Genomic DNA, 26815 nt, shown 5'->3' on the forward strand with positions numbered 1-26815 from the left:
TGGATACATTAGAAATATATTTAGCTGAAGCTATTTATAATATAGCAGTCAAAAGAGTATTATGTGCAAGTCATGAAAGAAATCAACAAGACATCTTCTCCAGAGAGAATAAAAAGAACAAACTCAGGTCAACACACACACTATCACAAACATACAGAAAAATCCAATAGCTAGCTAGTTATTTATGCATTTTCTGAGATTCAGACACTTAGAGCAATGCCAAAATACAAGCCATATTCTCATCAGCTGACTGGGTCTTTTATTCTTATTTATCCCTAATATTTTGTAGATCAAATCTTAGCTATGCAAGTGTCAGGAATACTTAAATTGTCTTAATGAAAATGAACCATTTGACTTTTACCTAATTTTAACCAAGAGAAGCTGTTTATATCCCAATGAATTAGAATTTGATTATATTGCTGGATTATAGTATGAATTTTCCTAGACTAAGTCCTATGTGTCTATTATTAACAGAATGTAACACAACTCCACAAGTTGTCATCAGAGCTTTACTCTTTGCTCTATTCTGATACCTTGCTTTCCATTCATTAAGAATAGCCCTCAGCAAAATTAGAATGAGAATCACTAAATAAACAAACATGTTCAGAGCTGTGTGATATATGGCTACATGGATAGCGACAAGACTAAAAGTGCTCCACAGGACTCTTTATTTGAGAATTGCCAGTTAAAACATTACATCAGGAAAAATAAACATTATCTTAAAATATCAGGCAAAAGACCACCCCAGTGACCAGTGACTTCAGGAAAAAACAATACAATAACCAGACACAAGAGGAAATTAAACTAGCATTCAGGCATTGAAGAAGTGTTGCCAGTTCACCAGAGCCATGCACACTGGAAAATCACACAACAAATCTTAGACCTGCAGAAGGGTTTTACACATTACGTTTCTAGGGACTTGGGCTCCTAATCTGAACACAAATTTGACTTCTGTATGTATGCCTCTAGCCAATTCTGAGTTGCATACATATTGTTGCCAACTTTACTCAAAGCAGCAGAGTTGGTCTTGATCAGAATGCCTGCCTCTACACCACTTTCCACACATATGCCTTGTCATATCCCATAGGATATTCACATTCCACTTCAGCAGTGGATACAATTTTGATTGCTTGACAAAAGGCCGTGGGATTCAAATGAAGGAGATTACAAAGAATAGACCACAAACCAAACTATTTTAGTACATTAGACATAGCCAGTACCAGTAAACTGACTACTCTAGGAAAAGTATATGCTGGTCCACAGTCTCTTGCCATTCTCAATTTATGTCACATCTAATTCTCTGCCTGCTCTGCTGAAATCTTTAATTCAAAAGAACATTGTTAGAAGCATCTTTGTAACTTGATTTGTCACTCCATCACATTTATTCCTCTTCAGATCTTACTGACCAAAATATCTTCAGCCAAAGAGTCAGAAATCCTGTTCTTGGTACAGTTTATTTCATTTGGTAAGCTGCTATAAATTGATCTGGAATTAAAATTCACTCACTGGTAGAGGTTAAATTTATACTTAAGGGCTGGCTTGCCAATCATTTCCAGAGTATGAGGCCTCAAATATATTACTTGAGACTCAGGATAGACAAGTATTAGAACACTAAGTTATGTTGAAGCAATTGAAAACATAAACACAAATGAAAACCAGAGTAAAGTCTACTTCTGTGGTATTATTTTCAATTATTGTTTTTTAAAACAAGCTTGTCCCACATTTCCTCATGGCACCAGGAGATGACAACATTAATCATGCAGTCTGACAGGTATGAAAGTTTCTGCTGGTGACTCACAGTCTCATCCCATTTACCCTCCTGAAGAGATGATGAAGAGTCAGAGAACATGGTATTAGAAAAAGCTGAGTGCAAAATATGTACTCAGGAATGATTTGAAATTCAACTCTTCCTTTGAGCTGCATTCTCCTCCCCCTACACAGTAGATGGAGTCTAGGGAAATCAGTTTAACTATGGCTCTGAATCACACTGATGCCAGAAGCCATGCGTTTCTTGGAAGAGCAGGGCAGCACAAGGCTTCGCTAGGCTCTGAACAAGTGGACTTTCCCATCCAATGCACAGCAAGCAAATAGGATAAAGAGAAAACATAACAGAAGACATTTGTATCTCAAGCACAGTGATTTATTATATGGCTTGAAAATTCAGCAGAATCCTATACATCTGTGTTGCCATTCAGAAAAGGAAGATCTCTCAAACATTTCTGTACATAAAGAGTGCATCTGGACCACTTTGCTCTATTACCACTATTGTCAAGAGTCTTAAATTCCTAAGAGGCTTTACAAGGCTTTTGTAAAGGAAGCAAAAAAGTGTACATGTGAGCTGGTTGCTTAACTCAAAGGATGAATTCTGCAAAGAACTACCACACATTTGGAAATCCCAAACACAAATATGATGATCTTATACAACTAGTGAGGTCTATGCACATGTGCACGTGGATGCAAATCCAATATTACACATGTGTAAAATATTTCTTTGTAGATTCTATGACTACCTTAATCACCGATTGACCTTCATAGAAAACATTTTATTTCCTGTTTTGCTAGGTGGAAGTAGATTGCAAGGGAAAGAAGTAGTCTGGGGGTCCTTGCAAAAGACATCAATTGATATGAATGAATAGGTAAGGCTTAACTAAGTTATGTTTTAAATGCATTCATAAAAGCCAGCAATTACATTTCTCTTCTGCCTTCTTGAGAAAGCTGAGAAATTCACTACTAGAAATTACATATCCAGTCATGTGTTGGAACAGGTTTGGTGCACAGGCATTTGGAAGCTGAGGAATATGTGGTATGCATCACTGTAATACCATGCAGCTGTCTACTAGACTGAAGAGCTCACTCACTCGCTCCACAGGGTAAGACTCGGTGAAAGGCAGCCTGTAACCACTTGCACAGGCTGAAACACTAAGCCAGTCCTCTGTGACAGCAGCAAAGTCTTGTACAGTCTCCCAAACGTTCAAGGGAAGCTGTCAATTTCATAAAACCTCCAAGTATTATTAAATCTTGTTAATGTTCAATTTTAATTCATCATATTAGAAAAGCAAACCCATGGGCAAACACACTCTCAAAATCCACAATAATCAAAAATTACTTAAATCTCTGTCCTGTATGCAAAAGCAGGGCAGAAGAGTCAGTTCCTTACCATGAATTATTCCACCTAACAGGTGCCAGACAATGCTAGAGCCTGAAGTCTTTTAGCTACAGGATAGGTACAAACTATGCCAGATGAGTTGTCAGCATCATGTTTGTCCAATCAGTGTGTCAGAACCCTGGCCTTGAGCAACCTCCTTTTGAAGGTGGCTCAGGCTGCATGGCTCAGACTGCTCTTCTCTCTGGGGAAAATTACAAGTGTTCCTATTACTGCCCACTAAGACACAAGCATGAGCGCTAAAAAGAAGATTAAAATGTTTATTGTCTTCAGTAGGCATAAGAGCAGGAGACAGCAACAGAACAATATCTGCACATAAACAGAAGTTTTAATCTATATAAGCCAGAATCTTTCATGAAATTCCAGATATTGCCCCAGTTCAACCACCTCTACTGCTTCTAATTTTCAAATAAATTCCTATTTGTTATAGGGCTTCTCCTCTTCTCCTTTGGCCCTTCCAGGTACACTAGCAGCCCCTTGTCCTATTTCAGAATTATCTTTAAGAGCCATTAGTAAGTGTCTTAAAATAGAGAAAAGAGGACAGAGAAGAGAAGGATAGAGAACATAAATTTAGGTTGGAAATTTTAAAAATATTGAAAAGATCTTAGACATCAAAGTATCTACAAAACTCAAGACCGTGTTTTAAACCCAATCCACACTTTGATTCTTTTTAAAGGATTAAAGAGTCGTGACAATGTCAGTGTCTAAAACACTGATGAACCTTCAGAAACGCTTGACAATCCTTCAGAAGTCAGATTCTTTGTTTGTGTACACTGTACCACAACTTCAAAGATGATTGTAGTTAATGGTATATCAATAAACACAGACTGGCCTCCTGGAACCAGAAAAGATCTTCTTGAAAGATACAGGATCGTATTTGTTCCTTTTTCCATCTGTATATTTTGCATCAGAAACTCATGTAAGCTTAAAGAAGGGAAGAAAAAAGAAAAAGGCATAACAGGTAATTCAGATGCTTCAAGCTCCGTCACCTACAGTCTCACATTTGTGGTATGAAACATGGATGGATGTTACATGTTCCTCATGCATCTGGCACTCTGGACTATGGATTGAACCACTTAGGTTTTCTGTGATGTGAAGGTAAGACACAGCAACATTCAATATGCCCATATCACAGCAGTTGTATGAAATTTAGAGCAAATTACAGAAGAAATAGCAAAATTTAACTAAAGAACAGAAATCAGGGGTTAATTATATATCTCATTGTTTCTGAGCTTCCTTATACAACTAAGATCTAACTTTAGAAATGAAGCATTTAAGCTTAGGAGCAGTGACCAGCACCTAGGGTTTGTCCCTGCAATTGTGCTCCCAGTCTAAGGGACAAAGCTACATACACCATTTTTCTCTTCTCATCCCATTGACATTGGTATGCTGACAGCAAGTCAACTTCCAGGCTTTGTAGTAGGATGTTCTTTCTGCAAGCACCAACCACTCGCCAGGGGGAAAACAAAGATTTGAAGCCCTGCAGGTTGAGGGAGGCCAAGAACCTGGGTTTGTCACTCCACAGAAGTATGGCAACCAGAAAAGACACTGATGTTTTAGAGTGTCCTCTCCAGTTCAGCAACAGACTTGGAAAAAGTTTCCAGGTTTGGCTTTTTAACTCCTTACTCAGGGACTCAGAACATCTTCACTCCCACTTGCTAAAATTAGTCTGCAGGAAGAGACCTTGGCCTAAGATTCAGGAATCTACTTAGAAGAATTCTATGTGATACAGTCTGGTGATGAGAAAGGAGATCCAGAAGAAATGGGTGATTTTCAAGGATCACCTTCTGCAACTTCAAGCCAACTAAATGTGGTGTGAAAACCCACATGGATGAACATGAGGCTCCACAGAAAACCAAACACAAAAAGAAGGCATAGCTAGAGTAGAAGTACTGCAGCCAAGATGACGTAGAATTAATACAGACACATTGCACGAGCACACAGGAATGTGGTTAGAAAAGCTTAACTCCAGTTGGAATTGAATCTGGGAAGGGATGTGAAAGGCCCCAAGAAGGACTTCTACAATACACCAACAGCAAAAGGAAAACTAGAGAAAATTTCATCTTACTGCTGAATGAAACAGTGGATCAGTTGACAAAGGACGGGAGAAAGGCTGAGATATTCAAGGTCTTTTTACTTTAGTCTTACTGACAAGATTCAATTCCCTCATCAGGAATCCCAGGCCAACAACTAGATCAACAACTTTCCCTTGAAGTAAGATGAGCAGGTTAAGGAATATTTAAACAAATTGAACAACCTCAAGCCCATAGGACCTTGTGGGATGCATTAACAGCTGCTGAGGGAGTTGGTTATTAATCATTGTGAGGATACTTTCTTGTCCTTGAAAGGTCATGGAGACTAGAGGTTGGAATGGTGTGCCTGAGGTCTGGGGAAAAAAACCAATTGAGACAGATGTCCCCTTGGTCTTCAAGAAGGAGAATTAAGGGAAACATAGAACATGGAAGATGATGGTGCAAATAATGCTAGAAGCCATTTTCAAGGTGACTAGGAGTAGTCCGTATGGATTTACAGAAGGAAAATAATGCCTAGCCAATCTGATAATCTTTGATAAAATGACTGGTTTGGAGGATTGAGTAGTACATGTTGTTTTCTTTGACTTTAGCAAGCACTATCTCCTACAAAACAGCCAGAAGGCTGAGGGAGAACCTTATCAACACCTATAAATACATAAAGGGTGGGTGTTGAAAGGATGAGGACAGGGGGTTTTTTTCTGTAGTGCCCACACAGTGATAGGGCAAGGGGTAATGGGCAAAAACTGGAACATGGGAAGTTTCATTTGAAAATGAGGAGAAACCTCTTTGCTTTGAGGGTGAGCCCTGGCACAGGCTACATAGAGAGGTTGTGGAGTCTCTTTCTCTGGAGGTTTTCAAACCCACCTGGATGTGTTTCTATGTGACCTGATTGAGGGGAACCTGCTTCAGCAGGAGGCTAGACCAAATGATCTCTAGAGGTCCCTTCCAACCCCAACCATTTTGTGATTCTGTGATATTCATTGACAAACTCATCAAGCACAGATTAAATAAATGAACAGTGAGGTGGACTGAAAAGAGGCTGAATGGGTTGTGATCAGCAGTGCAAAGTCCAGCTGGATATCAGTCACTACTGGTCTATACAAGGGATTAACACTGGGGCTAATGCTTCCTTAACTTCTTCATTAATAGATGATGGGATGGAGTTCACACTCAGCAACTTTGCAGAAGATACAAAATTGGGAGAAGCAGCTGATGCACCAGAATAGGGGAAGAAGTTGCTCACAGGTGTTGTGGAGTGCCCATTCTTGAAGATATTCAAAACCTGGCTGGATATGGTGGTCCTGGGCAAAGAGCTCTAACTGGCCCTGCTTTGAGCAGGGGAGATGGACACAGTAACCTCCAGAAGTCCCTTCCAACCTCAAACATTCTGTGATATTTAGGCCTTTATAACACCCAAACTGAAAGTTTCTTTCTGATCTCATTCTAAAAAAAACAGCCTCTTACTATGCTGTAGAAACTTAATCATTAGCATTCCATAACACTGCTGCATAACCAGATTAAGCAGGGTCTCATCAGCACTTGGATAATACAATTGCTATAGCAAATTCTCTATACCAAGGCACTGCAAATCTTTCAAGATAAATTACAGCACTCATTCACATTACCAAACAACTAAGCAAAACTGATGAAGTTATTTCAGGTTAGTATTTTGGTTCATTTATTTGTTAGCTTCCAAAATTTGAGCATTAGTGAGAACTGATGATATTCTCGGTATTAAAGCATACAAATTTTCTTCATCTAGTCCAACTCCCCCGCAGAAGCAGAGTCACCTAGATCAGGTAGCATAGGAACATGTCCAGGCAGGTCTTGAAGACCTCCAAGGAAGGAAACTTCACACCCTCCCTGGGCAGCCTGTGCCAGGGCTCCCTCACCCTCACAGAATAAAAGTTCCTTGCATATTAGTAATGTTAAAACATGATAATATTTTCTACAAAACTCACACAGAATAAAAAGATTAACTTCTATTCCATAAACATTTTAATAAAGTGTAATGCACAAACTGAGGTGGTCTCCATTCATCATATGAACTACTGAATGATTTTTATGTCACATAAAACCAGTTCATATTACTTACTGATCTGATTTATTTGGGGACATCTTTGACCAGATGACATGAGCAACACATAGAACCGTAGGATGATATGCTAGTAATCTACCATGCTCCATTTCAATCACAAATACAGATCATAACAGTGCATAGTCAAGAATATAAATCCATCTCTTTATAAAAGCTAATTATGATAACAGGTTTTATTAAACACAATTCTGGACCGAGTATGTTAGCTACATCCTACTGAAACACACCTTCATTCTTCACTCTTATATCTCAAGTGCCTTGTTGCTGAATAGTTAGGTGACCTCAAATTCCTCTCTCTTCCCTCCCTCCTCTTTTTTTTTTTTAAGTTCTCAGTAGTTACATTATTTCAGATTTCATTAGTAAAAAACTAGTACTTCACACAAGCTTTCTGGAAAGAGCAGCAGCTTTTTAAGACAGAAAACACTACGGTTCAACTCTGTGAAATTTTCTCACCACATGAATTCTATTTAGTTCAAAATTAAGTTTTCTATTTTCAGTTAATTCAAAAAGCTGGCCTCAATTTTGTCAGCATAGCAGTGCACATATTTATTAGAAGTCCAGCTTACATTTAAAGTGGTATTTCCACACAAAGGCGGGAACAAACAATTTCCCTACTCTGCATGGGAAGAAAAAAACTGCAGGTGTTGGTAGATCTGCACTAAGCTGCAGATTCAACTTTAGCCTAGGTCAGTTGCATTAGCTACAAGAGTGGGGGAAAAGTTGTTGGTGCTGTCTTCCTCTTATAATCTATAATCAGTTATCTAGCTTACAGTGTAAACTTTACCACTAGGAAACAAGACAATTGGCACTGTAGTTCCCATACCAGTTTTCAACTAAAACAGAATAATCTTAAAAGAAAATGGATTTGTTTCCTCACAGGCTATGTGTATAATTATGTATCATAGAATCACAGAATGGTAGGGGTTGGAAGGGACCTTTAGAGATCATCTAGTCCAAACCCCCTGCAGAAGCAGGGTCACCTAGATTGGGTCGCATAGGAACATGTCCAGGCGGGTCTTGAAGACCTCCGTTGAAGACCTCAAGGCCTTCAAGACTCCACAACCCCTCTGGGCAGCCTGTGCCAGGGCTCCCTCACCTCAACAGTGAAATAGTTTTTTTCTTATGTTTAAGTGGAACTTTTGGTGTTCCAGCTTCACTCCATTACCCCTTGTCCTGTTACTATCTACTATAGAAAAAGGGGATGTCCCAACCTCATATATCTGTAATAATATATCATATAATCATTTAAACATATATCATACAATCTTCAGATTTGGATGAATTCTGAAACCTATTTTTTCAGTTAAGTAATTGAAAAAAACCGTTGTTTTCACACTTCAGCGTGCAAATCAACTTCACATCCCAACAGCCGATCTGCAAATACACTTGCACTAACAAATCATCAATTCAGCATGGCTTCAAACTCTGCTTCTGAAGTTTAAACCCTATGTTTTCTAATAAAGTACATGATATTACACCAGTGCATTAATTATCTCTGCTTTTCAGCTCTTGCATAGGAGCTTTGCACTTTAACTGAAATGAGCAGTGAGAAGTCCTAAACTGGACATTGGAATAAGATACTTCTCACCTAAAAAGGTGTATCTTGGCTTCTGAACAACAGGAACTACCTTCAGCTTGTTTGTATTCATTTTGACCCTATGAACGTCATGGCCCCATAAAGTGACAAAGCTACTAACAGGAAAGAAGACAGAAGTTCCTAACATTTAGGAGACAGAAATCCTCTGTGGAATTTAGACACTAGCATTTACACAATGAGAGCCTTGATGGTGTCTGTAACCTCAAAGCTTCACATCATTTTCCCTCTGCAAACAAAATAATTACTCCTAATTTAATAATCTGAGCATTAAACCATTTTGCCTTACCTCTTACATGTTACAAGACATAAAAATTCATTACCTTATTTCTGCTCTGTGCCCAATAGCAACAGTTGACGAAACATCTTCTGAATAGCCACAGGGAAATGTTCAGTCAAGACTCCACTAAATCACATTTTAACACCAGAGCTGAAGCCTGAACAAATCTACTCAATAGAACAGACTCTCTGATGTGAGGCTGCCACTCTGACAAAGCAGCACAGCTGGTTCTGCAATCTCCACTTTGAATGGGACCAGTATTTACAATTCCACTAAAGGTTTCAAACAACTTTTAAAGACAGGTTCCATCTGTACTTACAGAAGCCACACCTGGTACCTCCTTCAAAGATGAATCCATTTGGGACAGCTCCATATCGCCGCAGATCTGAGAGCTTCCACTGTCCCATCACAACAGGAGGAAGGTCTTTCACAAGGACGAGAATGTCATTGCAGAAATGCAGGGTAGCAGGCCCACTCTCTAGTTTAGTGCCAGGTGCTACAAAAACTTGAAATCTATGAACTATTAGATAAGGAGGGACAAAAAATTACTACAGAAAACAGTAAGGTATCATGATTTATGTTACAAGTCATTCTATTCAGCTGTAGTGTGTGGACTGACCATGAGACTCTAGCATAAAGATTCTAAATAGAGCCCACACAGCCTCATGGGAGTAGCTATAAACTCATCACTCTCTGACAGTTTAGGATTGGAAAAAAGCATACGGCCTAATGCTACAAATGATTGAGATGATACATTAATTTATCCTGTCTTCCAAGCTACTCACTATCTCAAATTAGTCAACTATCCAGTCCACAAGTCAGTTACCTCTTCCATCCTTGTATCACTACATGGGTTTCTTCCTCTAAACAGCCTGTGCCTCTCCTTTACCACGTGCATGCACAGACATGCATAACAGTGTCCAAGGAGCTCAAAAGCCAAGGCTGAAAGAAGTACATAAGTTCTAACCAGAGCTCTGTCACTGACTCATTTGCCACCTTTATTAAACTCCTTTACTTCTTCCTTAGAAGTAAAATGGGGAGAAATAATTAATTTTTCCATGTCTCTGAATCTTTTGGGAGCTCAAGATGGTAGATTAGAGATTAAAAAGACTAGGAAAATATGCAATTTATAGGTAACTGACATCTAAGAGCATTCATTAATTCTTCATATTTCACATCCTAAACTGCAAAAGAAGGAGGGGAAAAAGTAAACACACGTCTCATTCAAATTTACAAAATTCAGGTTCAAATCCCAACTCCAGTATTCCCTATATTGCAAGGGTCCTAACCTAAAGAAGCAGCTGTTCTAGCCTAGTCTCCCATCTTCTCCCCCAGAGCTGATGCATTCTGAGTAATAAACTATTGGGAGCGCTTCAAGGGCTCAAATCTCACAGCATTTCAAAGGGAGCAATTATCTAATTCTCAAACAACTGTTCTGACCTCCTCTTCTCCTCTAGTTTCTTTCATCTTTTGTTTTGACATAGAGAAGCATCTGAACTTTACATTTCTATTCAGTTTTCAGTGGAGCATTTATCAAGCAGCCCATAGATCTAGCTTTTGTTTATCCATCAAAGGTCATACAAACAGCTATCTACCTCTGAAATCTACAAGGTTAACTCCCAAGTAGTCTCACTTCTTCCCTGTTTCCTGTCTATGCTTCTTCAAGCATCATGAATTTCAGCAAGGTCTGAGTCTTGCTTCTCATCCAAATACTTGCTATATTCTTAGTTACCATTTTAGCTGTAAGTCAACTCCTTGTCTGTGACATGCATTTATTAAGTTCCCTAAGGCTCCAGCAGAATTAGCCACAAAGTCATTCGAGTGAAATGTGCAAGGAGACAGAGATAGATCTAACTAACCACAGCTCTGCTTACAGCTTTGCCCGTTATACTGCTAAGGAGCAAATCAATAGCCACACAACATCCAGTTGGGCTCACAGTTGTTACAAAACCTGCTCAAACAAACTATGAAAAAGATACCAAAATCATCTTGACAAATAACATTCAGTAAGGTATCCATTCAGTAATATCATTGAGATCTCTCTCCCAAGTACTGTTCTGGCAATTAAACCACAAGAGCAGAATCATCGGGGCTCTTTGTGCCTGGTAAGTGAGAAATGAAACACACTCTTCATGCAATCAGTTGCAAGTTACAACAGCTGTTGAAAACAAAGAGCCGTAGCTCAGATTCTAGATCACTTTTAAAAAAAAACCCAGCATATCCAAATGAAAACAAAGACAAAGCAGACAGAAAATCAGATCTGGACTTGAAGCTTTTGTCATATGCTACTTTCTTGGCAAACTGATTTATTTTTTTCCCCAAAATCCTCCCCAGCCAAAATAATTAATAAAATACAGAGCTGAATATACCCAGGAACAAAAGGTACTATTGAAGTTTGTCATTTCCTTCAAGAGCTCGTGTTCTCTTCACAGCTATTCACTGACCTGCAGTACACTAACTTCCTCAGAATCAGAATGACATGTGGGCTCAAGCACTCTTCTTACACCTGACCTACACCTCAACTCACTTAATTCCACTGTTTTCTCTAATCCTGGTTCTTTTATATCAGGAATCACATCCACCTCATCTGCTAAAAATGGAGAGAAAACACCGGGAGCTTCATTGCAAGCACCTCTATTCTGTGCTACTCATTCAAGAACAGCATCACTTCCTTTCACTTTTTTTTTTTGCTTCCCAGACTCTGAGGTCATCTGTCCATACACTATTTTTAGCATCCAGCCACCTTACTTCCGATGCACACAAAGGCATCCTTATTACACTTTAAGAAAAAACACCAGTGACTATCCCTTCTTTCACCTCAGTCTCCTCTTTTTCTATCTACTCAAATTAGATTCACTTGAATTTGACTTCTTTCTCCTAATTGAGTCTATAATGAAAGATAAAGGCACAGATTATTTCATTAATTAAATTATACTTGTTTCCTTACTTCTTCATTTCTTCACATCCACATGTGTTCTCTCCTGTTCTATTTTTACCCCATGGCTACCCATATCATAATCCAATAGGTTCTGTTCTTACCTTACTGAAAGCTTTCCTTTAAAAAAAACAAAACTCTCTTTGTTACTTCTGCATTTCTTCCTATGAAACTATAACCCTCACCCCCAGACTGAGAGGTCTGCCCATCCCAGCACAGCACCAGAGCAAGATCATGAAGACCAGACCTATCCTGCCAAACTCTAATTCTCCTTCAGGTTTTAGGACAAGTCTATGTTATGCAGAGATCCCAAATCTTGTAAAGAGACAGACCCAGAACACAACATAGCTACATCAAAGTGTATTGATTACTCCAGCTACTCGTGCTTGGATTGTTCAGAAACTCCCTCTAACCTCTCCCCTTATACAAGGGCTTCATATTTGACAGCTCCAAGTGGTACATATATCTCTCCTCTGATACTTCTACATTTTATTACTGTAAAATTCCCAAGCCATCTTTCTATATATGTACTGCAAAGGAACTATGCCATAAATGCAACAGATGGCAAAGCATATGTAACAAATGATTAAGATGGCTAATCTGTGTCTCCCACACACCTACCCTCCTTCCCTAGTTATGACTAAACAAACATAAGACAGATACTATGGATTGTGAATATTATCACTCTTGGTTCAATACCACACGTTTCAGAGTTGATAACCAAGAAAGTAAAATAAAAGAACCTGTAAGAGTGAAGTTATCTGGAAAGACTCTGCCTGATGATACTCCTTATTGCAAGATCTCTAATTCTAAAAGGGGAGACTAGCAGCAATAAGCATCATCAATGTAACAATCTAGTAGCCAGCTCAGAAAACTGGGACTGACCTAGCAAAGTTCAACTCAGGACTCTGCTTCTCTTAATTCAGATTCCCTCTGAATCCTGTTATCAAAATCCCCAAATAAATTACAGGACCAGAAGTCTGACTACTTTGCTTCAAAGCTACACACTTTCAGTGCCAAAATCAAAACCTAAGTTGTGAGTTCTCATAGTTAGCCATCAGTAACAGGCAGTACTGTACTCAAAACCTACCACACAAGGGATATCTGCTTTCAGATGTAAGGGGAAGACCAGTCTCTTCAATCCCAGATGAGTGACAGTCTTTTCCTTAACTGTACTTTGTTATTTGTATTTTATCTATGCATTGCTTCCCTCTACCCTCCCTCCTCAAAAAAAAAGAAACAAAAGTGAGAACATGAAGGTTACCTTCCCCCAAACTGTAGCGGATTCGAACATCCCACGCATACATTGTTTCCTTGTTCTCAAATCCCAGCATCACAACTTGAGAGAGGCAGATGATTGCAAGCGTGTGATTCAAGCCCTCATAGGAGAGCCCAGGATCCAAGCCACAGATGTCTTCTAAGGTCATGCTGCTCCTCTCCTTATGCCCTTTTGCTCGTTCAGATTTATCCTTGTACACCAGCATGAGCAAACAGTCTAAAAGAAGCAAAACTGTCAGAGATGAGGCAGAACATAGAACTCAACATGCTTCTCAGTACTCTGCTTCAATACAAAGGTGCTTTAGATAACTGCAGGGTCAGCCTAACCAAGTTGACATAAGGAATCGGTTTCTTTTCCCCACCTCATCCCCAGTCAGTGTGCAGTCCTTGTTTACAGGGAGCAAACATTAAACGTGGGACTTCAAGGGTAATCTGCAGGCTCAGAAATAAGGAGGCAAGTAAAAAGTTCTCCCTATTTCATGGTTCAAAAGTCCAGTAGTTTTTCAGATATTCTCTGGAGTCTGGAAGGAGCTGACTCACTAATTCTGAACATCAGGAGCTGCACTATGATAGCTGTTCACAATACAAACACCAAAGACTGAGAGGCTATTGTCATCTATATTTCCATTAGAACATACTGAACCACAAATGAAATTCTTACAGTAGTTCACAGATTACTCAACTCCTAAATGGTGAGCAGACTGCACTGCCAGATTGTTAGTGTCAGCTCAGGTTTCCTAGTTAAATGTTACACAGTAGCCCTTGCTAAATAATCATTATGTGCCACACCTTTTCTTTTTTTGTCATATATTTCCTTGCCTCACCATTTGGTTTTAACCCCTTCCTAGAGGGGTTTATTACACAGTAACCACAGTGAAGGAAAGCAACGTGAGAGCCATAGTATAAGCACATTTCACAAGCAAACCCAGAAGACAAGAAAAAGGAGAGCGACCTCTCCCACCTTTTGTATTTATAAGGTCAGCACTCCTCTTTCCCTGGGTTCCCTCCCTAACACAAAGCACTCAGCTATAAATGAAATGGTCAATATCAAAGCTGCAACATCGAAAACTTAACATGGCCAACGTACCACAAAGGAGAAAGTCCCCTTTGCAACCATTTTATGAATGTTGGGCTGAGGTGCCCTGAGCCCTGGCCAGGTGCTCTGTGCCTCTCTGCTGGGCAACAGGATGGCAAATTACCAAAGAGGTGAAAAATACCTAAAAGTCTGAACCATCTGTCAAATAATGCAGAGCTTTGCATGGGCTCCCAATTGTTTTTGTGCACCTGTCAGCAGAAACAGCTGCAACTATGATATTTAAGCATTCTGCAGTACAGCTAAGTGTCTGAAGAAAGAACAACTATGGTTTATAGACCAAGAAAAAGCTGTAAGCTTTTTCTCATAATGCTGGAAAATTTAGCTGGAATTAAAATACTATTTCTGAAGAAGAAGCTACATTATCAGTCAATAAGTTCTTAACGCAAGCTCCCTCATCTTCCCTTTCAAATTTGGCCTATCCATGTTAGAAACCCAGGCTCTTATTCACATGTCTAGATACTAGCTCTAGGATCAACAGGTGCCCATTCATGCAGATAAGTTTTATGGATTCAGCCAAGATGCAGGCATTTAAGCCTCAAACACAACTGCAACAACTCAAGTAACAAGAAGTTTGGTCTGAAAAGCTTCAATTACTATGGAACCTTCAACCTACCAGCACCAGCCTAGAAAAGATTCAATAATCCATTCTGCAGCAAGGTAGATTTACATTTTCTAAGTATAGGCAATGTTTAGCCCTGGAAAGATACACCTTTGGACCCAAATGCTGGGGCTTTTTTTCCCCTGTTACGAATACATGGGGAAACCTGAAACCTACTTTTCCCTCTCAAGCAGTAAAACATCAACTTTGAATAACATTTTCAATTTCCCCTTCAGAAGCATGGAAATAATTTATTATTATTATTATTCAAAGTGGTGGTTTATTTTTAAATTGAAGTGATATTTTATGTCAAAGCACTTGATCAAAAATAACTACCAAGCTTACAGTGCCAACTCTTTTTTTACAGACACCAACCACTCTGAAGAAATAACTTTTAAAAAAAAACAAAACGAAATAAAGAAATTGCATTTTAAATTGGAACCAAAACCAAATAGCTGTGCCTTGAAGAGTCACCTTTCCCACGGGTTTTAGTCAGCGCCTCGATATTAATCTACTGAAAACCTTGTCGGGGGTCAAACGTTAACATTGTCGGAGGACAAACCTTACAGCCAGGCAGCGGCTCGAGGGTCTGGCCCCTTAGCCCAGGCTGCCGCTCGCCCCGAGGGGACTGCGGACCCACGGCCACTGCGCCAGCCGCCCACTGAGACAACGGCAGCCGCGGGCCGAGAAGAACCGCGAAGCCCGGGATCCACGCCGCGCTCTCGCCTCCACTCCTGGGGGCTCCGGCAGTAGCCGCCTCCTATTTTTGGCCTCCTGGTCCGTTGCCAGATAGTTTATTGCCCACTCCCCTGATTAAATAAGTAAATTGATGGACGGGAGAGCAGCGACGTCCCGAAGAAGCCGTGTGCCCCCCGCGCCGGGCGGAGGCGGGAGGGACGCCCCGGCGCCTGCCTGCCCTCCCCGGGACGGGCCCCCCTCTTACCTGCCACCGGGGAGGGCTTGCGCAGCACCAGCCACCTACTCTTCCACTGCAACGAGAGGCAAAAGGAGAGAGAGAGAGGGTTAGCCAGGGCCGGCTAAGGGAAGAGCGGGCTCTCTCGCCTCCCGAAGAGGGGGGCTATGGGTCGGGGACCCTCGGCCCCGGCCCGCCACGGCCCGAAGGGGTACCGGGAGCGGGGACCTTTTTTCCGTCTCTCAACTTGACGTGACCCTCCACCACCACGGAATCCGTCATCTTCAGTCATGATTCCGAACAGCTGCGCCCGGCTCGCTGCTCCCTCCCCGCGCTCTGGCCGAGGGGTCACTTTCAAAATAGCTTTATTAGGTCCCCGCACGGGCACAGGGAGAGACGCGAGCGAGTGGCCAGCGCGGCCCGGCCCTCCCCGGCGCCCCCTGCCCCACCGGGCAGGGGTACGGGCCGGCGCGGCCCCTGGCTGAGGGAAAGGGGATACCGGAAAGCTTTGTACTCGTTCTTTATTCATTTATTTGTATTGCGGGGTTAAGCTTTTTTAAAATGATTAGTGTTTTTACCGCGGGGTTCCGCGAGCGGGAGGCGCAGAACGCGGCACTCGGAGCTCGACGGCCCCGCGCGGGCCGCCCCAGCTGGACCCGGCTCCTGGCGCGACCCCGCGGAGGCGCCGATGCGCCGCGCCGATCCGGCTCCGGGCTTTGCAGCTCACCGCCGAGGCGGCCCCGCGGCCGGGGCGCCGGGAAAGCCCGGACCGGACTCCCTTCGCCCTCTGTCTCCGCGGAGCGGGGCCTGGAGCCGGAGGGACCAAACGCCCCCTTCCCCATAGCCTGGAACCAGCCGCTGACTTACAGATTTCTCGTTCAAAAAGCTTAATTTCTACTCCCCTTGGCTCCAGGAAGATATACAGCCAACTACCCCGATAAAAATACTCTCCTCTTTTTTTCTTCTGTGCAATGCAACTGTCACAAGATAACAACCTACTTACATCAAAGCCAGAGAAGCTACAATTACTAGAATAAGATGTGTTAATGATGTCCTCAGATTTATTTCAACGAGAAATGGACTAATTAGAGTCCATTATTCTAAAAATACTCCTACTGCATCTTATTTGATGGTAATTAGTTCTTCAGCTTTTTTTAAACAGCACCACAGCACATTTTTCTTTCAATGGCATAATAGAAGGGGGGGGGTAGATGTTTGCATTTATTTCTTCCCTTTGAATCGATCAGTTTGCATGGAATAACATATAATTTAATAAAACCATCTTTAAGTGTGTTTCATCGTGAATTAGGGACATGTTTGTTCAACTGGCTTTGCATTCTAATTCAATTTCAATGTAAATGTTAGAAAAAATACCAGATAAAATTTCACTAGTAAATTTAAGTTGAATTTGCATTTAACCAAAGTGATAAGCACTTTAAGTGAGAAGAAAAGTCTGGAGGATAAGTCTCCATGAGGTAATGCTCAAGAAAAAGGCAGAAGGTGCTGGAGTGCCCCATAGGATTGTGACCAATGTCAGGCATGTGAGAGGCCAGGCAAGGACCTCTTGCTTAACCTAGACGCTTCCTTGCCACCCCTAGTCTGTGTTTCTGGATTTAATAGAGTACTAGTCACCATATAGAAAATGGTCAAATGATGACACTCAGTTTCACCAAATTAATGTGATAGCAGGCTGCCTTAAAAGCCACAAATTCATTTTAATGCTTTCAAGGTATGACACTATTGATTGAAGATTTATCATTTACAACTTTGAGGGCAGAAAATAGGTTGTTTCACTTATGAACACTCAGTATATTTTTGTTAAAGTTTCATTGTTTCTATTGGTGTTGCCACATATCCATATAGGCAGCATAGATTTTGAAAATAGAACTGCTAAAAAGCTCAAAACAAATTGTCAGAAACACCAGTCTAACACATATCTAATCAAACAGCCACCATTTTCACAGCAAGAGGAGGCTGGGAGAATATAACACAAAGCGACCAGATTAAAAGCAGCCCTAGTGATGATGGATATTCATTTCAAAATGAAACTAGAGTCACAGAACAGATATGGATGTTCAGAATGGCACAAGCTTTGTGTGGAAACCTGTTCCAAATTAATCCTTTCCAAAGAAGAGTAAATAGCTCCTTCATGCTGATTTAGTACTTGTCTTTCAGCAGCAGGTACACTTAGTCTTGTTACACAGTCGCATTCATTTCACTGAGTTAAGGCCAGACTCATACTGCAAATGGCCAGGAAGGCAATGACAGACAACAACTGTCTTTAGCTTGTTTTGAAATCAAGACCTCAGAAGTGGATCTCAATTTTTCAAGCTCATGTTTAGTGCCTCAGAAAAAAATAATATAAAGACTTTGATCTTAGCATTCATAGCTGAAAATTGTATCTAAGCTCTTATATCTGTCTGCTGTAAATTTGTGTGACACTTGCATAAAACTGGGATCACCACCAGCTGAAATTGATCCCTATGCAGAGCTTTTCGGATGCTTTCCAGCACAGAGAAGTGCTATTTCATTTTCCTACCAGCTCTCAACCTGTTAAACAACCTACAGAAGGATTCAAAGATGTAGCTAACTGTATACATAAACTAAGTCCAAGAAACAGAGGGTAAATGTTTTTATTAACCAGTTTACATCATTTATCTAGATTAGCATTGTTATATATTTGTACTTACACAAGCAGAAACCGCAGAAATCATTCACTGCAACTAAGAAACCCATGAAGACACTGCCAGTATCGTAAAACAAAACACATATCTGAGTATCTAGGCACCACTTTAAAATTCTACACCTTAAAGCACAGCTTGGCTTGAAGTACTTAAAAGAGTTGAAAGATGTTCACTGTAAGAGAAGAAATGCAGTTCCCATCAACACTTCCAAATGTACACATCTGGCATGGCTAAAGGCTCCCTGTATTGTTTTGGGTTTTTTTAATAAATTCCATTGTACTTTAAGAAATAAGACTTTTTGGTTTTGAACCACTTTCTGCCTTTTTTGCTGGCATAGCTGAGTCCACAGCCTCTAAACAGTTGAATATTGTAATAATTTCTTCCCATAACAATTCCATAGACCATGACAGCAGAGCCTGTGGTTTATGGTATTGCCAAATTCCCAAGGAAAATATCAAGCTTCTCTTCCAGCCATCCAGTTTGAAAATCTGTTAAGAGAAACCTCCTTGTGAATTATCTAAACAGATGAACAGTGTTAGTACAAAATCTGAGACATCTTCAAAACAGTGTCAAATTTAAGAAACATTTAGGCATTTATCATCAAAGTGAAGTATTTCCACTGTTATCCTCAGGGTGAGGAGCAGCTCAGAGTCTGCAAAAGGTTCCAACTGCATCAGCCTGAAATCAGGTGCTCTGACTTCCAACATTTTTCAGCAGGAAACTTTGTGCTCTCAGGACGCCTTGCTGGAAAATTGCACACCACATTCAGAAGAGCTCTGAATCATATTGCTGATTATATGTCAGTGGAACATAAAAATATGCTTATATGTTCAACTGAATCGAAACCTAAACCCTTTGGTTATGCCCAAAACTTGTTTGTTGTAGTTTGTTGAGGAGCAGCTTCCCCTACATGGCTCTACTGGTATCTCTCAACCTGAACTTCAAGGGATCACTTCTGGGGCAGGGGGAGAATTTCATTTTTGGTGTTCTTGTTTCTTTTATCTCACCTGAGAGTACAAGGACAATGTTAAGGGTTGGTTTAGGGGAAGACACGTCCACCAGAAACTGCACACACATGTTCAAATCACTTGGTATGTAATCCACCAAACAGACAAATGGTTGTAGATTTTGGTGCACTGTCTCAACATGTTTGTGTTACTAAAACAAATAAAGACAGCTTCATATATTGAGCAATCCACAGCCCTAAAAATCTAGATCAAAGATGCTGACATCAGATGGAATAACCCAACTTTTGGTGGTCTGGTTTGGAATTGCTGAGAATTACCATGAGAGTTTTCATACTGGCTTATAATAAAATATCTGTGCCACTTTAATAAAACCAAAAGACTCCTGAAACCTGCTTCAAAAGTTATCTTATGTAAGTGATCAACTATTTTTTCGAGGGGCTATCTTCTCATTAATCCAGTTTACGTAGTTCGTCACTCGCGCATACACTCCAGGTCTGTTGACTCTGCCACAGCCATCTCCCCAGCTGATAATTCCATAGAGGTATGAGATTTCATTTTCCTCACAGGCCAGAGGTCCACCAGAATCTCCCTGTGTTAAAACCAAGCCAAAGGTTATCTGATTTTATAGAAAACAGTTAGAAAAAGACCTGTTTGGGAAAGTCCTAGATTAAGAATGTTTGCACGTGAGATTTAATTAGTTTCATTATAGAAAGCTTTTTGCAGTCATACTTCTAATACAATGGTGGAGTGTTTCAACTCCACATTGAACAGAAGTATCAAAGTATCAGATCTGATTTAAAACCTGAAATTCTTTTCAATTCAGACACTTACTGAAGTACACAATTCATTTAAGACATCTTCAACTGGAGCACACAAGTCTTTAAGAGTTGCCCTATGGTGTAACACGAGCTCTGTGAAGATGGATTATACAAGGCAAAGAATACTTGGAGAGTTTCTACATGCAGTTTATTGCACCTGTCAGAGATCAAAGTTTTTGAAGAAAGGTGTTGCCTACATACACACTTTTCTATGACTGTGGGATGCTATAATTTCATGTGGCATATGGGTTTCTGCATCTGTTGGATTTGATGCTGCTGAGCATTTACCTTGTCATTAAAATCATAAACTGAAAATAACACCAAACTAATGTTTGATGATATGCTACAGCAAAGAATTTGGAACACTTCTGCTTACTTATAAGCTTGCAAGCATTAGGAAAGGAATTTTTATTATTATTAATCTTAGACTGACTTTCCATGGAAATTAAAATGGAAAGAAAAATGTAACTTAGCAAACAGTAAAAGGTGAAAGGAGCCACCACTCTAGTTATGTGAGACGAACCAGAGATACTTTTTCCTATTTAAAAAGAAAATCTCCTGAGAACAAAGTAGGTAGGAAAATTGTGTTGCCTTTTTACTATGAGATTTCTGTGATAAATGAGAGATATCAAGTGAAATCTTCTATCTGTCATCGATTTACTTCTCAGAATCTTGCTTGTTTCTCCACAATTCATCTCATTAATTGCAGTTTTGGTATCAGTGCACTGATTTGAAAGAAGTTTCCAAGAAAATATTCTTAACATCTTCAAGCAGAATACATCCACTTGGCATTTCTTGGTCTTGAAATATTTTTCTAGATAACATTTTTTTGTTTAATTTCCTAAGCATACATTAAAAAAACCTCAGAGGTTATCTACATTTATTTTGACATTAAGAGGTCTACACTGTTTCTCCTTAGATCACACAAGTCTGCCAACAGGAAAAAATAAGAATTATTGATTCATTAATAATGTTTTCATGTCATGAGCACTGTTCTTCATTAACATCTGTGACTCTAAATCATTTTTTCTCAGACTTCACAACTCTCTCCAGACCAGCTATCTCTGCACAGTTCCTCTCTCCTTCCCTCTACTTTCTTTTTTCTCCCTTTCATTCCTGATCAACTCTGTTTTTCAAGGGCAGGGAGTGAGAATCACCTATAATGCTGCATTTTGTGTCTGTGTTTCCTGGGTAAGTCAAAAGAAACTGAGCAAGCAAGGTATTTTCCAGTTCTGTGGCTAGTACAAAGACTTGCAGCCAGTAATCAGTTCTCAGCCCTAATCTGGAAACCTTGAGTCACTGCTGGCTGCTGTCATTTCACCATTGACACCTTTCTTTGGGCACTTTCATGTTCTCCATAGGGGTTCCAGCACACAGTATACATGATATTTTTTTTGTTTTATCGAGTCTCACTTCCAATTGTTTCCAAGTTTATGCTAATACAGCATAAGCCCCCCTCCTTCAAAATGAACTGAAGATAATATCTGAAGGTTATGTAAGGAACAATGTGATCATTTAGAAAAATAGCCTCATCTATCACCACTATTCTGCATCCCTGTTAGGAGCCAAGGTGTGACATAATTCAAAAAGAGATGCAGAGTAATAAGAGCATGAGATCATCCCATGAAGGACTGAAGTAATGAAAAACAGTTTCCAATTGCCTGATATTCTATGCCATCAAAGCTCATTCACTGCAGTAACCTCAGCTCCTTCCCCTTCCAAATCTCAGTATTGCTCCCCACCTCCTACCCAGGTGTTCTCTTTTTGCTCAGGCAAGAGGCAGCAGACCAGGGATTTGGCTCAGCACAGGTTCATGCTGGGTGGCCTGCCAGTGCACTCTTGCCAGCTGGCCAGTAAACCATTGCCATCACACTCCGAGCTCATCCGGGAGCTAAAGCAACTCACCCTCCAGTGCACAGTCATTGCCTTTTGTGAAGGTAGGAGGAATGTAACACCTTGGAAGTTTTTTGCCCTTCTGGAGAACTTAATTGACATTGAACAGGTTTTAAAATGAAGGTAGAAGAAAACAGTGCAGTCACATAAGTTTCTTTTCTTTAGGAACATTTCTTGTCTTTAGCAACAACATCAAAAGTAAGCACTGTAACACTGCCATGTTTCTGGCAATAGTATATATTCATATTCTCTGCCTAGAAATGACTCACAACATTACCTGACAAGCATCAGATTTGCTGTCCAAGTAGCCAGCACAGAACATATTTTCAGAGATTTCTGTTCCATAAATGTCAGGTCTTCTGCACTTCTCCTCAGGAATAATTGGGATCAGTGTTTCTTGCAGGACACGTGAATAACCGGATATATCTTTAAAAAAAAAAAAGCCCAGAGAGGAAAAGAAAATCAGTTTTATAGAATGTAAATAGCATAACATGGAAACACAGTGTATAGTACGACCAACAAACACACTTCTCAGTCATATTCACATTGTGACTCTCTTTAAAAGACAATTTTTCTAGTGATCAGATCACTTCCCACTCCTCCATGTCTTGTAACAGTATGCCACATCTAGGCATTAACCTACTTCAGGCTCTCTCCTTTCTTAGAGACTCAGGAACAGTCCCCCAGCATTCCTGTTCTCTCCTCTTTCCAGCTCTGATAATAAATCATCAAGATATCACAGGTTCTGTTTCCTTTTTTTGCCTTGAGACTACATGTTTAGACCAGGACAACATTTGCTCATGCTAAATTTCTTATCAAAGTGAGTCAAACAGCTCTCCCATTCTTCTTAATCATCTGCATAAGTCTCTACTATCTCCACATCAAAGCAACGTGGCCAAACTTCATAATCCTGAAATTCCTCATCTGAAAAGATGAGATGAGTTTTTCTACCTTTCTCAAGATGAATGCAAGCACTTCTTAGCCCAAAATATCTCTCTCCTGTTTCTAAAGTTGCTTGCTGGTGAAGGTAAAAATACCAGATGAAAGTCTAGCACAGACTTTTAAGCCAATTGTGTTTGGTTTTCGGTCTTCAATATCTACCTTGAGAAACCAGGGGTAGGATTCACTCAATTAAGGTATCAAGTAGTTAGCATCTACAACTAAATTATGTGCTTCCTTCCCAGTCCAAGGAAATCTAGCTAGTTCAATAGATCATCTCATCCCAAAATGAATTTGAACATTTAGTCAAGAGAACCACACTCCAAATTCCAAAGGCTATGAAGGGAAATTCAGGGTGACTATTTCAGATATAAATGTTGTAAACATCTAAATGTTAAAAACCAAAAAGTTAAAAGGTTAAAAGAATCCCATCACAAGTCTTTGAAAATATTTTACCAGACTCAGTTCTATAACATACACTTGAGCATTATGGGGGTTTTTGTTGGTTTTTTTTCCTACAGATACCAACTCTCATTTTACTCACTTTCATGCCTGTGTCCCCATCCAGAGATTTGACATTTGAACTCATCAGGGAAAACAGTGTCACTTTCCGGCAAGCAGATGGGCTGAACAAACTGAGACTTGACAGCGCAACGTTGGCCATTCTTCTTCAGCTTAATCAAAGCTGCAGAACAGAAAATATAGGGGGAGTAAAGTGACTGTTCCCTTTCTTTGATGCGATTGGCAGCAATGGGTCTCAAATATAACTTTAATTATCCCCTAAGCCGCTCTTAATTAAGATATTTCAATTGAAAGACAGACAGACTCATCTCAACAGCACCTGATTTCACTGCAAATTGAAAGCTGAAACATTCAGCTACTCCCCTTGTGGGAATATTTATGTTATGCGCCACTCACTGAGTAGATTTTGGTTCCCTGCCTTCTTAGGGAAGGGTTAGGATAGAAAATACATGTGTCTGCTCCCACCTTAAAGTTAAATAACAGTGACATATCCACAACTTTCAGCTGAAATAAGAGGGATGTGCAAGTGCTCACTGCTGCTGAAAGTTTGGCCACTTGCCTAATTCCAATTGATTAAAAAAAATAATTAGGACAAGGGCTGGTGTATTTCATGCTATGTTATCACTGAGCACAGTAACATTCCAGATCTTGAAAACTAAGGGGAAAAAAAATCAAGATATTTTGAAAATAACCTTCTGAAAGCTACAAAGAATTACACAACCTTTACTATGCTGCTTTTGTGGGGCCAAAACCATTGTAAATACCCAGTTGTGCAGAATCATGAGCTTAATACTGAAAGATGATGTCAGAAGTAGCAGAAATGTTGGTTCCTCTGTAGCAAACCCTCAGTGTTTGACTGTAGAGCAACAGAGGGAACTTTATGCTTGGTGTAACAAGGGCAGACTGTTGGGTTTGTGGACACTGCTGAACTGTGGACAGAGCTGAAGTAATATAGACACACACCTGTTAAACCTTCACATCACACCATTTGAAAGCTTCAAGTTTTTCTGAGCACAGCTGTGTGGACAACAAGAAATTCCACCAAATAGTCTTATTTCTCTACTGACTAAATTTTTTTGGCCTTTGTGGAACACGTGAAGAGTATATCATAGGCTGAGAAGCCCACACAAACCGCACTCCAACATTCAGCAGCTTGCACTTCCTTGCCTTCCTCCTCTTCCCCACTAACTGCTGGTTTCTGAATCCCCTGAACTTCCCAGCAAATACTCATGTGGTAGTTTGTTTCCTTTAGAAAAGGATTTTCAGCAGGAAATAACTCTTCTACATCAGTGTAAGTCATTGACAGGGCAGAATGTGCCCCCATATCTTTCCCCCCTAAGAGTGCTTCTCTTAGGCACTCACGTTCAGCTCACCCTAGATTTAGCCATTATGTAGCGGCAAGCCATGCCAAATTTCAGAGTAATTCAAAAAGTTAAGAGATCTCAAGGTGCCAATAGGGATCTAAATCAGGATATTTCAGACCAAAATAATAACATTGTAGTTTATTAAATACCCCAAATCCAGTTCATCTCCTGATACACTGTGACGGAGCTCCCACCAACACAGAATTTGAATGCCTTTTGAAAGCATTTGAAATATTCACCATATGAGAGCAATGAATCAGTACATTCCTGACCTAAAATATCCCTGATACCAAGTTCTTAAATAGTTTCACAGACAAAGTGCTCACACAGTTTGATACACCAGGGTGATGTGCCACTCTGATTAATATTATATGGTCAATCAGAAGGGTATTTAACTTTTGGCTGATAAGACAGCTGATTTTCAAATCTTTCCCAATGTAAAAGATGATTCTTAGTAACATAGATTTGCAGAGCAGATGGGGCTATTATATTCATCTAGTCAGATCCTCTACACAATACAGACAATAGAATTTTACCAAGTAATTCCTGCATCAAGCCCACAGTTTCTGGTTCAGTTGAAAAAAAATGCCTAATGTCACAAAGACTTGAAGTGATGATGAATCTGCCATACATCTAGGTAAATTGCTCCAAAGGCCAATTATCATAATTATTTAAAAATTGCAATTTATTTCTCATCTGAATTTGTCTAGCATTTAGATGCTGTTTTAACTCCATTAGAACTACAAACCCTCCATGCTCAAAATCCTCTCTTAATATCTACGATTTTTCTACTATGAAGGCAGTTTTGACAGATCAACTAAACTTGAAATGAAGTGGTGCAAATAGAAAATAAAGCTGCGAGAACAAAGATACTCACCAATGTCATGTTCAGTAGGGTTGAACACAGAGTACTGGGGATGCAAGACATACTTCTCTATTTCAAATGTTTGTGTTACATCAGTTGTTTTATTAAATATATGCTGACCCAGAACTACTTTAATAGTTGATTTTAATGGACTGTAATACAAAAGAGAACAAGCGATTCCGTGATTAATAGAACAAATGAAGCCTAACTCCTCACTGCTGTGTATCCCATGAACCGTTATAACCTCAGCCCCCATCACAGCTAATATTTGCCCTCTCATAATGCCTTGACCTATTTCCCAGGCTTCATTCCTACTAGTTTCAAGGAAAGAAATTACTAATGTCACGGTGAGTCCCAGGGTCTGTGAGTCCTGATTAGCCTAATTAAAGGCTACTTCTACTTGACAGAAAAAAAAGGCAAGCACAGGCACTGGTTCCCAGCTGCTCCCTGGATAACAGGAATCTTCAGGGACTGTAAGCACTTCTTGTTCTAGAAATTTAACTGAGTCAACTTTGACCAGGCTTTGCAATGAGTACAAAAATTACCGAGGAAGAAATGAAGGACCAAAAGATGAGTCAGATAACAGCTATCACCACCTCTGCTCTGAGATTAGATGGAGTGCTGTTAAATCTCTTGTCCAGAATAAAAACCAACTAGTTAAGGAAGATCACAATGGTACACCAATCTAATGGGAAAAACCATACTCAGAGGAGAATACAGTTCCTGTAATTCATAGAATCATAGAATGATAGGGATTGGAAGGGACCTTTAGAG

At 40.1% G+C, this 26815-nt stretch overlaps 2 protein-coding genes across 2 annotated transcripts in view; both read right to left on the minus strand.

Annotated features, from left to right (window-relative positions):
• The window catches only part of DOK7 (docking protein 7), a 63920-nt gene extending 47650 nt beyond the window's left edge, over positions 1-16270 (minus strand). The window contains exons 1-4 of the mRNA XM_061993841.1: positions 16217-16270; positions 16019-16064; positions 13368-13613; positions 9488-9688 (exon numbers count right to left, since the gene is read on the minus strand). Coding sequence (XP_061849825.1) covers positions 9488-9688; positions 13368-13613; positions 16019-16064; positions 16217-16270 — 547 coding nt within the window. The remainder of the gene's footprint in view (positions 1-9487; positions 9689-13367; positions 13614-16018; positions 16065-16216) is intronic.
• A 3788-nt stretch (positions 16271-20058) lies between these two features.
• Positions 20059-26815, minus strand: part of HGFAC (HGF activator) — a 46713-nt gene continuing 39956 nt past the window's right edge. The window contains exons 11-14 of the mRNA XM_061993922.1: positions 26054-26193; positions 23835-23975; positions 22629-22777; positions 20059-20229 (exon numbers count right to left, since the gene is read on the minus strand). Of these exons, the coding sequence (XP_061849906.1) occupies positions 20059-20229; positions 22629-22777; positions 23835-23975; positions 26054-26193 (601 nt within the window). The remainder of the gene's footprint in view (positions 20230-22628; positions 22778-23834; positions 23976-26053; positions 26194-26815) is intronic.

The sequence above is a fragment of the Colius striatus genome, chromosome 3 (genome assembly GCF_028858725.1).
Source record: "Colius striatus isolate bColStr4 chromosome 3, bColStr4.1.hap1, whole genome shotgun sequence".
NCBI lineage: Eukaryota > Metazoa > Chordata > Aves > Coliiformes > Coliidae > Colius > Colius striatus.